The sequence below is a fragment of the Typopeltis vanoorti genome, chromosome 11 (assembly GCF_054136105.1).
Source record: "Typopeltis vanoorti isolate ZY-2024b chromosome 11, IOZ_Tvanoo_1.0, whole genome shotgun sequence".
Classification (NCBI taxonomy): domain Eukaryota; kingdom Metazoa; phylum Arthropoda; class Arachnida; order Uropygi; family Thelyphonidae; genus Typopeltis; species Typopeltis vanoorti.
Window position 1 is genome coordinate 76,189,197 of NC_143559.1, and position 15,664 is coordinate 76,204,860.

Consider the following 15,664-nt stretch of genomic DNA (forward strand, 5'->3'; position numbering starts at 1 on the left):
TCTACGCTGACGCAAGGTGGTGAGCCATGGTTATTGGTTACGCTTCCCGAAACAAAATACTTTACCTTTGTGAACTTTCTTACTCTTTGAATACTTTATACGTTTGATTTTAAGCTTGGCAGTATTTTGAAGTCAAATCACAGAAGCAAAATTTATTGGTTTGGTATTTATTTGATGGCCGATGACGATCAGACAAATGTTGACAGCATAATAAGCCGGTTACTGGATGGTGGGTGCAGTGTTCGGTGATAAGTTGTATATGTATATATGTATATATATGTACTGTACTTTTAGATGCAAAACAGTTAATTATCTTTATGTGGTCGTAGCTATATGAGTTACGTTGATGTGTAGTTTTTCCTTAGCACGATTTTGATGTAATTAACATTTTTATTTTTTTTTAGTTTGCTTGACATTGCTTTTTTCCAATGTTTTTTTATTTATTTACTTTTTATGTCAAAGAATATAAAATAATTTTATAACTCAATTCTTTTTGGATTCATAGAATCCCTGACAGACTAATCTTTTCATATACCCCAATTATTATTGCTAAGTTGTGATATGCACAGAATTTTGCAGAATCAGTGAAACCACTCATACCTGGAGGGAACTTCAAAAAAAAAAAAGAAAAAAAAGAAAAAAAAAAAGGTCTGTCTCGAAACATCTTAAGGGATTTAACTGAAATCTTAATGCTTTGGGGAGCAGGGAGAATTTATTCATTCCATAGAAAATTATATTAGATAAGAAAAATTGCTTATTTAATATCAGTCCCATCCATAAAATGTTCATTCTATGGTATCATTAATGTCATGAATCGGCTAAGGATTAGATAACCTGGAAACCTAGTCCATTGATCACATATGTACATTTTTCAGCTGCTTAACATCAAATGCATAGCAGACAATTTTCACTGTCGTCTGCTAACAAGACTTTTGCAAACATGAACATCCATCCCAGCCAGACCTGGACCCATTCAATCACTGAAGACATGCTGTTACTTATTTTATTAATGTGTATAAAATAAATACATTTTGATTGAATTTATTTATTTCATTATTTATAAACTGAAACACTGTTATTATGGACCTCTAGGGGGAAAAAAAAGGATTTTTTTTCATGGTCATGCCTGAAGTTGCTTAGTACAGTTTTTTGTATCTTCACCTGCTATATGTAAATCAATATAAACAAATCAAATGTAAATATTAGATTATATTCCATATGTTTTTTTTTTTTTGTGTGTGTGTGTTGTGGAAATCCCCAAATGCATGTTTTTGAGGCTAGAAATCACTTACTATTTATAAAATTTTTAAGTTTTTATGTATTTAAGAATTATGTTTGCATATATTTTTTCATGAAAACTGTAGAGTAACATAAATTTAAAAAAAAAAAATTATTGTACTATGCCTGTTTGTAAGGCATTCTCTTTCTGCTTAAGCATATGCAGTAATCTATCCTTGTGGATTCTGAAGTTGGGATGACAAGGTTTACTATATGTCAGCCAAACCAGCAGTGCACTCAGGATTTAATCTTGCAGTGGGGGGGGAGAGTTGAGTAGGCGATTTGAGAATACACCCTACGCATCTGCAATGATCGGTAATTCATAAGTAGTATAGAAAAAGAAGATACAACATGAATAACAAAATGAATTTTAATTAGGAAAAGCTTTTTGGAAATTTTTGTAGTGTTTTTTTTTTCCTTTTTCTTTGGAGGGGGGGGGGAAGCAGGGCCCATTGGCCCCTGCCCTCTGGATGTGTCACTACACACATATGTACTTGAGAGGTCCCAAAAAATGTATACCACATTGGTGCCATAAGCAAGTAATTAGAGAGAAATGATATTTTTCCAGTAAATGGAAAACCATGAATGCAAACTCGAATTGTTACAACAAAATAATATAATTAAAATGAAAAGCCAAATGGCTTTTATCCCTTTAACAAAATAATATATCATCAACTAGCAGCTTTTATGATAATATGTCTTTGGGTTATCTACAATGGCATATTGAACCTTACTGAGAAGCACTTTGTTATGGTTCAAGCTATTAAAGGCCAGCAGCATACTTTATTCGATTAAATGAGAGCAATGACAGTATTTATTGTGATTATATAAATTACAATGTGTTGGCAATCCTAGCAAAATATTAAGCATTTTTTTTAAATAAAAACTTTATATACATAGCAATTTTCAAGTTCAGTAATTTTTTAATTAACATTTTTTTTTTTCTGTGCCCCATTCATGAAAGGTTATTTTCAAACCTATAGTTACATTTGTACTGGGGTGGGCTAAGGATTTTATTTCTGTTTTTATCAATTTTTGTATATTTTTTTCTTTGTTTTTATTTTTTATATAGTCCAGAAATCCTGTCCTAGAGACTAAACATGTAGCTTTTCAAACCACTTCATGCCTCCTGTAAGCAGAGCAGTGGTCTCCCACCTTTATGCTATTTGACATAAACAGTACATAGTATATTTGTTAATAGGTGGATTTTTAATTTATCCAGGTACTGTATGCTCACAGATGTGAGACCCTTTGACACTTCTGAGCATGGCAAAAGAAGGAGAATCCATTTCGATATTAGAGTAATCAATGCATTTCATGGGATGAATGTTTATTATTGTACGTTGGAAAATTAGCTTTTCTTTTATGAAAATTCTAGTTCTTAAAGTGGTAACTATTTTGCTTGTACAACAGTTGGAAAATTTATGTATAAAGCACATGACTTCACATGTTGGTGGCTAATTTGCACATCCTTTATTTCTTTCTTCCCTTCAGCATGAATTGATTATTCTTGGCACAGAGCCAAGGTCAGCTCTACAAAGTGTGGGTGTACAATAAATTTGACATTTTCTATTCAGCTCCTTGAAATTTGACAGCAGTTTCAAGATCATGTTTGCAGGGGTGATTTCAAAAGTCATGTATGACCAGCAAGATGATGTAATCATTTTCACTGTCATCAGACTGAAAACATAGCGTGCTCATTTTATATTTCTGGTGCTATTCTCTTCTTTTCTGTTGTCAATAAGACTTTCAAAATGGAGAAAGAATCTTACTCAGGTTGGATATTAGCATTTAGCTTGACATGCAAAGTCACATGTTTCACTTATATTGGAGGTCTGTAAATGTGTTCTGCTAAGTAAATGTTTAGTTTTACAACAGGGGTACAGCAGTGTGCAGAACTTTTGAAATGATCTTATAATTTTCATATCTTCTTCATTTTGTGAATAAAAAAATTTCTTCTACATACAATTACTTCTAAATGCAGTTGAAATTGTTATTTTGTAATTAACTGAGTCATGACATTCAAAACAACACATTCATGGAATTTAAGATAAGTCTGATTGTAGTAAAGGATGAGAAATTTGAAATCTGAAACTAGCGGAACAGTCATTAGGAAGCTGGTAAAATTATTTATGGGTATTAAATATAGAATACATTAACATACAGGTTAAGTAGTAATGATTCCACCATAGACCACCACCCCTGCAGCACACCAATAGTGACTTCCACTGCTCTCTCATACACCATTTGTTGATACCTTATAGCCATTTCCTATCCAACGCATTAAAATGTTATCTAACTTCATCTATTACAATTTAGTAACCAACTGGTCATGTGACATTCTATCCTTGGCCTTTGCAAAATCTAAATATGCCACTGTGTATGCACTTCTCTTGTCAATGTATCTGTCACCTATTATATGTAAGTAAGTGACAAGCATGTGTGACTGGCGATAAAATAGAGAGAGTGAATGATAGCAAAAAAATGATGCAAGATTTGAAAGCTGAGTTGGTGAAGATGAGACAGATGCAGAGTAAAATGAAGAGAATTGTAGATATGTATGGAACAGTGAAGAAAACAAAAATGAATGATGTAACGAAAGACCCATGAGTGGCATATTCTGTATGAGGATTCAATTATTAGAGGTGTGGTAAACGAGAAGATGCACAAGGTTTGTTTTCTTGTAGGTGAAATGAATAGAGTGATTGAGGTATTAGATATGAGGAGTAAGTGAGCAAAAGAGTTGGTAGTGTAATAGGGATAATTGACTTGACTAGGAACAAGGAAAACATAAGATTGTATATCAGTAAGTTGTTGAGAAGGATAAAAGATAATAGTGTGATAGGAAATGTAGTCGGTTTGTTGCCCGGGTATGACAGTGATAAGATAAGGCAGAGCAAAGATTGTGAATGATATATTAGCGGAAATGTGTGAAGGGAAAAAAGTGCAGTTTGTTAATGAGTTTGAAGGATGAATTAAATTGTATAAGATGGACTGATATCCATCTTATGCAATTTAATGGTATTGCTGGAAGGAAGAGTAATGAGTGCAGAGAATGAATCTGATCAAGTAAGTAATCTGATCACTTTTGTCACCCACTTCTTCGTTCATGCATAGTGGTGCACATGAATGAAGTGAGTGGCAAAAGTGTCAAGAATGAGAGAACAAGTGTGTAAGACAAACAGGGAAATGGGAAGACTCAGGGTGGACAAGGGAATACAGCTTGAGAAAGGCTGATGCTCCAAGAGGATGTGAATGCATGTATAGACAGAAAAAGGAAAGGGGATGACCTGGGATGTAAGGAAAACAGTTGAATTTGAAGAAGGTTCTGGGATGAATGAGGAGAAAAAGTAATGGCTCGAGGAAAGTATGGAGAAGTCGCATCTAATAAGTGGTATCAATGAAAGTTGTTTTAGATCCAGGAATGAGCTGTTATGTTTGATATAAATGCTAGAAATATAAGAAACAAGGCAAACGAAAGGGTTGCATTGATTGAGTTTGTTCACCTAAAAATTGTTGGAATAATTGAGACATGGTTGGATGAGGATGACATCCTGATGACAGAAGAATGGGTAAGATGCATTTTGTGGAGATAAAGGGTAAAAAAGGAAGTGGAGTGCTACTGATGATAGAAAAAGAGTTATGTCCATACAAGGTAGAGATGCAAGAGGGAAATAGTCGCAGCGGTTTTGAGGCAGTGTGGTATGAGATAGAGGTGAATAGAATGAAATACTTTGTTGGATGTTGCTGTAGATCTGGCAATGTGGATGCTAGTGACCATGAAATGTATAATCAAATTAGCCATGCAAATAAGAAAAGGGTGATCATTATGGGTGATTTTAGGCAGTAAAGAAAATGAGTTTCTCAAGTTTTTGAGGAACAACTACCTCAGATGGTATGTAACAGAGTGCACATGAGGGTTTTGGATTGATTATTTCTTCAGAGGATGTTATTATAAATGAGGTGTCAAATCACCTCCAGTTGGTGAGAGCAACCATGGAGTGATTACCTGGGTTGTTGCCAGCAGTGTGAGGACTTCTGTGAGGAAAAGGTATATGTGGAATTACAAGGCTGGTTATTATGAGAAGCTCAAGAGGTGGCTTGCAGATATAGCATGGAATGAGGAGTTCGGTCGAAGGAGATCATTGCTGCTTGGGTGATATTCAAGAACTACCTAATAGAAGCAATGTCTAAAATGTATTCCAAGTCAGAAGGTAAAAAAAAAAAGGTAGCTTCTTTCACCCACTGTGAAATGGGTGAAAGAAGAGATTAAGCATGCGATACAGAGAAAAATGGTATTATGGAGATAATATAATAAAAAAGATAATATAATAATCAATTCCATGAGGATTATAAAGAACAGGCAAAGAAGGGTGATTGGGTTGGTAAAAGTAGCAAAATTGCAGTATGAACAACAGTTAGCGAATGAAGTAAAATAAAAATCCTAGGGAGTTCTTTTGATATGTAGCCAGTGAAAAAAGATTATTGATTGGAGAAAATGTTATAAGATCAACTGCTGTGGAGGATATAGTTGAGATATTTAATGTGCAGTTCATAAAAGTCTTTCATTCTTGTGAAAGTGACATCATAGAGAGTTTGAGAGCAGCGGATGATGATGATGATGAGAAGAGACTGAATGCAAGTGAGTAAGAGGTATATGGAGAATTGAACAAACTCGATGATATATCACTACATATTTTGAAGGAATGTGCCTGGGATTTGACATCTGCTCCGGCATATTTGTTTAGTATGAGTCTTACATTGGGTCAAATTCCAAAGAAGTGGAAGGAAGGCAAGATTGTGCTGCTTCATAAGGGAGGTGACAGAACTCGAGCATCAAATTATATGCTTATCTGCGTGTCAATTGTGGTTAAAATGTTCAAGAGGCTGGTGAGAACCAGGATCCAGAATTGGGTTGTCAGCAGTGTTGTTATCTTTGATGGACAGCATGAATTTGCTAAAGGGAAGTCATGTTTTATTAATCTACTTACTTATTGCAATAAGTAAGGTGACGGCTTCATTGGACAAAGGAGATAGATACATAAGTATGATACATAAGAGGCTGGTGAGAACCAGGATCCAGAATTGGGTTGTCAGCAGTGTTGTTATCTTTGATGGACAGCATGAATTTGCTAAAGGGAAGTCATGTTTTATTAATCTACTTACTTATTGCAATAAGTAAGGTGACGGCTTCATTGGACAAAGGAGATAGATACATAAGTATGCTTAGATTTTGCAAAGGCTTTTGATAGATTGCTGCATGGTAAGTTGATAGCCAAACTAGAGTGGATGGAGTTGGATATTAAACTAGTGCATTGGATTGGAGATTGGCTAGCTGATAGGTATGAGTCTCAGCAAATTGTGCATGGGAGGAGCAATATCCCAGAAGAGGAAATCACTAGTGGTGTGCCTCAGTGGATCTGTTTTAGGCCATCGCTGTTTAACCTGTATGTTAATGATATCGGGAAAAATTTGAAACAGGATATTCAGTTGTTTGCAGATGATGCAAAGTTGGGACGAACTGTGAGGAATAGAGCAGATCTTCTGGCCATACAAGAAGACTTGATGGGCATGGGAATGGGGATAATGCTTCATTGTCGCAAAATGTAAGGTTTTAAAATTTGGAAAACAAAGATGGGATGTAGAATTTACTCTCAGTGAGAATATATTGTTGGAGGCAGAGGAAATGATAGATCTTGGGGTGATGGTGGCTATGGATCTAAAATTTAGAGAACACATTGCCAAAATTGTTAGGACAACACAACAAATTCTGGGAATGATGTGTAGGACACTGACTTGTAGAAGTAAGGAGATTCTTGTTCTATTGTATAAGGCCTTGATTAGGCCACATATGGACTACAGTGCCCAGATTTGGTCACCTGGTCATCTCTTCATTCTTTGGTCAAAGGATGAAGAGATGTTGGAAAGGGTCCAAAGGCAATCGACTAAGGTAGTTTCTGAATCTCTGGAATGTTGAATACGAGAAAGGTTTTTGGTGATGGGATGAGAATAAGAGGTCATTCCTGGAAGCTGTATAAGGAGGGTGAGCAGTGGAATGACAAGCAGGTTTTTTGCATCAAGAGTTGTGAATGATTGGAAAGAATTGCTTGAGAATGTGGTGACTCTGCAGAGAATTTGAATATGTTTAAGGCAGGGTATGATGAGCTGTGTGTTTGACAAAGGGATCTCCTAGATGAGTCTTTGTTTCCATGGGGGTATTAAGATAATAATCATATCTTTCTTCTAAGAAATGAGAAAGAATAGTGTTTTGGTAACATTGATATTCACTAATTACTTTTCACTGTACTGAAGAATAGTGAGATGATCTCTGTTTAAGATATTAGTTATGGAAAAGCTTCAATGATTTCAGCGCCACAGGGTTTGTTGAATATTGAGAAATGGAGCTCACTGTCATCAGTACATTTAAAAGATCATTAAAAGAGGGCAAGTGGGTCAAAAAGACAGAGCTCTAGGGTATGCCCTCATTGGCTAGAAATAATTTGTAAACCATCCACCACGACACACAGTTTAATAATCAGAAACTGCTAACCAATTCTGAAGAATAGAAGGGAAACCATGAATGGTACTTTGGTAAGAAGGCCTCTATGTTAGACATAAGATGCATTGGTTTCAATGTATGTTGAAAACAATGTCAACATTGTTAGCTACTTTAATGAATGAATATTCATTCATTGAATAAAGTAGCTAACAATATCTATCCTTGTAAAATGAATAAAATGAAAAATGAGTATTGTTAGCTAGGAGATCTGCTACAGATCAAGTGCAAAATCCATATATTGGTGATCCCTAATGAATTGATGTGCCTCCTTAGTGAAGAATCCAGCTGGGAATGACTTTCTTCATTATTTTCAAAAGATAGAAATGAGGGCAGTGATATGATAGCTGACTTTTCTATCCCTTTTTAGGGACAGTCTGGATGAAGGCTTGCTTCCTTGTTATATGGTAGATTCCATATGAGTTAGGCAGCTTGCAACATTAGTATCGGATGGGTTTTAGTTCTAGAGCATCAAGCTAATACATTAGTACTCTGATTGGAGGGACACTATCTGGACCAGGAAACATGTATCTAATTGGAGGATTTTTCTGATGTCTGTTTTGGTGAAAGATCAGAGAGAATGCATAGTAAATTAGGTGATTTTTCTTCTTTGTATATATATATAGGTTGGAGGAGGACTGACTTATCTGTAGGTGATGTTACTGTGGTAACATCTTGATGTGAGAGAATAATATAATAGGGTTTGAATTTATTTTGAAATATGATTTATTTTTAATTTTAATTTTTTAATTAACTGTATGTTTACTTAAATACATTATTTAGGATCCCTTTAACTACTGTTCTTGCTGCTTTAGTGTTGCATACCCAAGAATTGCTTGATTTATTTCACTGTTGTCACTTCGACAAACTTTCCTGGTTAAACTGAGCTTGGAATTTTATTCAGTTTCCTTTCTGTCTGCAGTTGTATCCAACAAAATAAAAGCATAATTCTGAATGTCTTTGTAGTATCTATAAGTAGGAATGATCACTAGGTTTTGCAGTGTATATGTGTTTGGATGATAATTTCTAAGGAGCATAGGTATATCTTAGATACTTTCACTTATTAACCTGCTTTTTATAATACTATAGAATTTTTTTTTTCTTTTTCAGTTTGAATATATAAATCTTTGCAAATGCTTTGTTTTTGGTCTGTCTAATAGATTCCATACTTGTATATACATCAGTGCAGTAAAAGCTCTGTAATTGGGTCACTTACCAGAAAAGTGCTGTAAATATGGAATTGGGGAAAATGGTAAGAATTTCCTTATGGTAAAGAAATAGGTTACATTCCACCTGTTTGAATTTTCATTAAAAATGATTAAAACATTATTGTTTGAGTTATTTTTATTTCAGCACTTTAAACAAAATACACAGATGAAAATTAATAATGGAAAAATAACATAATAAAGCTTCCTAATTAACTATGAATGCTAATATCAAAGGAAAGTGGGATTTATCAAGGGTAGTTCTTATTCATGTGACTCTTCAACACTTAGCCAGTATTTCTCAGCCTTCTCCATTTTATCACCTGCATGTTGAATATGTGAAGGGTGATAAAATATAAGATATAGAATATTCCTATGACATTAATTTTTTAAAGGGATAGTTCTTAGTCATGCAATATAGATAATGATAAGGAACACAGTCTGTTCTCATGAGGAGGAAGGATGCATAGGTGAAGTTGTTTTATTTTCTCTTTATATTTTTTTTTAATGAAAAACTAAATCATGTTCAGACTGAATTAGCAATATTTGCTGTAACCATGTTTGCTGGAATTTCACACTTGTTGGAGTACTGACTAATTGTTATCCATTGCAAGTTTTCCAAAAACATTGATTAATCAAAGGAATTCTTCCCATGCAGTGTACACCTAATGTTAAAGATATATGTTTAATTCTTAAATTATTGGAACAGTGTTTGTGGAAATTAAATCCACCTACAGACCTTTAGATTATGATCCCACCAAATTTAAGATCAAAAAATTTAAAAGTTTGCTCAAAAAAGTTTCTTCTTCTTGAAATCTCAGAAAAACTCAAACCCTTCAGTTCTCTTCATCTCCAGATATGGATTACCAAAAGTACACAAACCCAAGACCTATAATAGATGTCACAGATTCCCCATGCTATAAATTAGCAAAACAGTTAGCAAGTTCTTTACCTGCTCCCCCAGGTCATGCCACTTCCTATATAAAAACTATTCATTTTAAAACTTCTACTGAGAATCTGATGTTAAATAATACAGATATTTTGGTTAGCTTTGATATCTCACCTCTATCACCCTACTACCCATAATAACCTTACACCAGGGGTGTAAGGTATAGGTAGTAGGGGTAGCACCTCTGTCTGCTCAGCACTCGCATCAGAATATTTGGTGGCTGGGTGGAATTGGTCCCCACTGCTCATGTAACTCTCACTTATGGCTCCAAGTAACTGGTAGAGTGCATCAGCACCCACACCCTGGGACCGTGCCTCAACTGGCATGCAAAACTAAGTGAGGGTATCAGCATTTTATGCTGTAGTGAAGGAGAGTCTCTCCTCCTTGTTGCACTTGAAGACTGGAATGGTCATCTGCTAACAGGGTTAGCAGATGACCAAAATTTAATTTGATAATGGTAATGAAGGCATGACAGCAAACTATGTAATATAGTCCGGACACACTCTGAGACAAAACAGAGGTGTGGCCAGTCACCGTGGAAGAGACAGGAACTTCACCACATAACCTTCCGTAGTAAACCATGAAACAGAGAACCATGTCGGATTTAAGCAATAGAGGCAAGGTTGGACCCTCTGCAACTTTTGTCTCTTGGAAACATTACAGGGAAGAAGAGAAAGAAACGGGAAAGTAAGACAGATACTATGAAAATAGCATATGACAAAGATGCCTTAAACCCTCCAGGGAGGGGGTATCTTCTGATCCTTCATCTCTGAAAACCAAGAAGCTTCTCTTAAAGCTTGCAACTTTAACTTTGCAAGACCTTTTATGAAGCTGGGAAGTTAGATAACCTTTTACAAGAACTTGAAGCAATGAAAATTGACATTGCTGGTATCAGTGAAGTCAAATGGACTAATAGTGGAAAAATAATAAATTATATACTCATGTGGAGACAGTCATAGGAATGGAGTAGCATTTGTACTAAAAAGTAAGATTGTGCAATCCTTACTTGGATTTTGACCCATAAGTGACAGGATAATTACATTAAAAATTGCAGCTGAATCTTTTACTGTTTTTATTGCCCAAATATATGCACCTACTTCTGATTACCCAGATGAAAATGTAGAATGTTTCTATGAAGGCATTCAAAATGCACTTAACAGCCCTAAATCAGATGAAATAACTATTATTATGGGCGATCTAAATGCTAAAGTAGGTTCAGAAAAGATCTCTTCCTGCATGGGAAACCAGGGTCTGGAACATAGAAATCCAAGAGGAGAAAGATTAATACAGTTCTGTGAAGAAAACAATCTGGTAATAACAAATACTTTATTTAGCCACCCTTCTAGAAGATTTTACATGTCTCCAGGACATGAAAAAGTCCCAGAGACAGCTGTAGGAACCAGATTGACTAGGTAATGATTAAAAAAAGATTCCGGAATAACATCTTACAAGCCAAAACATACCCAGGTGCTGATATTGGATCAGACCACAACCCTGTGGTCATTAAAGCAGCAATAAAATTAAAAAAAACAATGAAACCTATAAACATAGAAAAATATGATCTTGGTTCCTTTAAAAATCAAGAAATAAAAGATAAATTTTTAAAGGAACTGGCACAATCTACTGCTGTTAACATTCTTGATTCTACCAAGTATCCTTACCCTAAAGATGAGATTGAGGATAGATGGCAGAAATTTAAAGAGGGCATAAAAAAGGCAGTAAAACAAACAATTCCCAAATTTGAGAAGAAGATGAGTAAACCCTGGATGAATGACAAGATATTGAAAACGGAGGAAAGAAAGAAACACAAAAATTGTCCTGAATATAAGAACTTAAACAAGGAGATCAGGAAAGAATGTAGGATTGCAAAAGAACTATGGCTCAACAACAAATGCAAGGAAATTGAACTTTTGGACAAAAAGTGCAAATGAAGATGAAGATACTAGTGGAAACATCCTAATAAGGACAAAATAAGGGATAGATGGGTAGAGTATTCAAAGGAACTCTACAATCATGATAGAATAGATAAGCCATTGCAAGAAAAAGATTTGGAGGAGCCTGCTATTCTTACCTGGGAGGTGACAAATGCCATTAGGATATTGAAACTAGGAAAAGTTCCAGGAATGGATGGAATTATGGCAGAATATCTAAAGGCTTTAAATGATAAGGCTATAAGATCACTGATTGACATGTAACAAAATATGAGAAACTGGACACCTGCCAAAAGAAAGATTTTAAGCACTCGACATTCCTACCAATACCTAAAAAATTGAAAATCAAATGTGAACAGTGCAGGTCATCCTAAAAGAAAGGATGAAGAGTGCAGAATAATCAGTCAGATAGCAAAAGTTATGTTATATATCATCATAGAAAGAAATAAACATAAAATCAAATTGGAAATTAATGAAACACAGTCTTGTTTTCAGGAAAATAAAGGAACTAGAGAAGGACTCTTCAACATTAGAACTATTATAGAAAGATATCTGGAGAAGCAGAAAGAACTCTACTTATGTTTTATTGACTACACAAAAGCCTTTGACAATATACGACATGAACAACTAATCAAATGCATCAGAAAATTAGGAGTAGATGGTAAAGATTCCATATTACTGATAAATCCATATTGGGAGCAAACTGCCTCAATAAAAATATCAGGAGAAACCTCGGAGGAATTCCCAGTAAAGAAGGGTGTCAGACAGTGGCGGATCGTGGCTTGAAATCGTGGAAGTCCTGCAACTTTCGAAATATAATACCCGATATAATACACTGTGAGTACAGTGTATGTGTGTCTAGATAAAATATCAAAATTATGGTAAAAATTTAAAAAAAAATTAAACATGAAAAAATATTGCTTATTATCGATAAAATTATACTGTTTGGTATAATTCAAAATTACTTTAAAATAAAATCCATTATCATAACCCCAATAATGTTCTAAAATAAAAACTATAACAAATGTTATGTCTTTAATTGTAATGTCCAAATATTTAAAGAGACGGAGTAAACACGATAAGCACTACGAACACTCTACTACTGGCGCAAACTGCATATAATCAACAGAGGAACTATACGCGACGGACAGTGCCACATTACGCTAATAGCTCGTATCTCACTATGATGTGCATATGCTTGCGTGCGTAGCAATATGACACTGTGGTAAACACAGTGCTGCTAGCGTCCTTCGCCCTCCTTAGTGCTATAAGATGGATTTTTATTATTTTTTATACAAAATAAGAGAATTGTATAGGATTGTTGATGATAAAATTAAATATGACAAGCAAATATAAGTAAATTAATAAATATATTTTTATATCGAGAAAAATTGGGGGTCCTGCAGTTCCGCAGTGCTTATGTATGAGCCGCCCCTGGTGTCAGACAAGGCCGTGTTCTTTCTCCTATATTTTTTAACCTCTATACTGAAAATATCTTCCGGCAATTAGAAGAATTTAAAGGAGTCTGCATAGGAGGCAGGAATATAAACAACTTAAGATATGCAGACAATACAGTACTGCTAGCTGAAAATAAAAAAGATCTTCAAAATCTACTAGAAGAGACGCTGAAACTAAGTGAAAAATATGGACTTAATTTCAACTTCAAAAAAACCAAAACCATGCTGGTAACAAGAGAAAAAGAGAAAATACCCGATATAAATATTAAGATCAGGGGAAATACTTTAGATCAAGTAGAGAGTTATATATATTTGAGTCAACTAATTACAGAGAATGGAAAGTGTGATAAGGAACTATTAAGAAGATTAGAAATTGCTAGATCAACCTTCAGTAGCATGAAAAACATTCTGACCTCAAGGGAAATTCACACAGAAACAAGAATTAGGCTGTCCAAATGCTATGTATGGTCAACACTGCTATATGGAGCAGAAACCTGGACAATATCAAAATATTGTGAAAATAAACTAAAAGCCTTTGAGATGTGGATCCTCAGAAGAATTCTTAGAGTCCCATGGACTGTCAAAAAAACTAATTTAGAAATATTAAAGATGATTGGAGAAGATAGGACTCTGTTGATAACCATTAAGAAAAGAAAACCACCTATCTTGATCACATACTAAGTCATGAATCCCTACAAAAAATACTTCTAGAAGGAATGATACAAGGAAGAAGAGGAAGACAAAGAACATATTGGATGGGAAATATTAAGGACTGAACCTTTTTGTCCTATGAAGAATGTAAAAGAGAAGCACAAAACCATACATGGTGAAAGCTCATGGTAGTCAACCTCCTGGAAAGAGATGACATCTAACAAGATATCATCTCACTGTTCACCAGTATTCCCTTAAATGACACCTTATCACATAAAGTTCTTCCTCCTGATATTACTGATCTGTTTTCTTTGCTATTCATTCTGGATATTTTTCTTGGAAGCACAAAATTTATAAACAAATGGAGGGTACCTCTATGGGTGCTCCCCTCTCACTTCCCCCCTGCCAATTTTTTATGTAATATTTTGAAAAAACAAACTCTTGACTCAGTTACTCTTAAACTTTCTATCTGGTTAAGATATGTGGGTCATGTGTTCTCCATTTGCCCAAACACGTTACTCTTTTCTCTCTCTCTCTCTCCCTCCCTTAATAATCTTCACCCATAATCCAGTTTACCATGGAAAAAGCAACTAATAGTAGTATAAATTTTCTAACACCTTGGTAATATGCCTACCCAATGATTACACTGTCCAACACAATTTTTGCTGACTTTTATATGAGACTTGTTTTTTTACTAATTTGGGTGCGCTGATTTCAAATATCAAACCCATTTTTCTCTATCACATCAGGCTTTTCCTCTATGGCATTTTCTTTTTGCTAATTTGTAAGTTTATGATATTTTTAAGGAGGCAGTACTATTTAGAGGATCAAAAAAATCGATTTTTTAATATTATTTTCTGAAAGTATGTACTTTTAAAAATCTGTTCCTAACTTTTTATCAAGAAATTCGAAAAATTCCTGAAGATATAGCCTATTATTCAAAGCGGTGCGCAGATCAGAATCAGAGCACTCACTGCTCTCGCTTGTTAGTAAACGAATAAATGCGTAAGAACCTGCAACGGCATGTACTGGCGCTTTGAATGCGAGAGAGGCCGATAATTAGATACATTACTACTTAACAATATTCATTAAAAATTACAAGAATATTTATAAAAAAATAACAATTTTACTTGCACATGAGTTTCAGGGAATAAATTTTTGTTTGTAGCAATTTCTGCTGTGTGTTCTGTTTTGGCAATCCCTTTGAATACTCCAACAGTAGTCGGCCATCATGTGAGAATCCCATCTTCCTTGGTACCGATCTTCCATAATTTTTAAGTCTTGATGAAATCTTTCGCCTTGTTCATCGCTTACAGCACCTAAATTCTCGGGAAATCTATCAAGATGACTGTATAGGAAATGAAGCTTTATGCTCATGTTGCAACCTAGGGGCTGGAAATTTTCAAGCATTGTTTCCACTAGATCTTTGTCATTGCATGCTTTTTTGTTTCCAAGAAAATTATTCGCAACCATCGTAAATGAAGTCCAGGCCACTTTCTCAATTTCGTTCATAGAGTTGATGAAATTTGGGTCTCTCATTAAAGTTCTAATTTGCGGTCCATCAAATACACCGGCTTTAATTTTTTCATAACTAAGTCGTGGAAATTTTTCACATATGTATTGGAAACAGTCACCTT

At 34.8% G+C, this 15,664-nt stretch overlaps 1 protein-coding gene across 1 annotated transcript in view; it reads left to right on the top strand.

Annotated features, from left to right (window-relative positions):
- LOC150101760 (serine/threonine-protein phosphatase alpha-2 isoform) overlaps positions 1–15,664 on the top strand; it is a 118,907-nt gene continuing 103,243 nt past the window's right edge. The window contains exon 1 of the mRNA XM_090400961.1: positions 1–229. Within this exon, the coding sequence (XP_090257087.1) occupies positions 175–229 (55 nt within the window). The 5' untranslated portion in view covers positions 1–174. The remainder of the gene's footprint in view (positions 230–15,664) is intronic.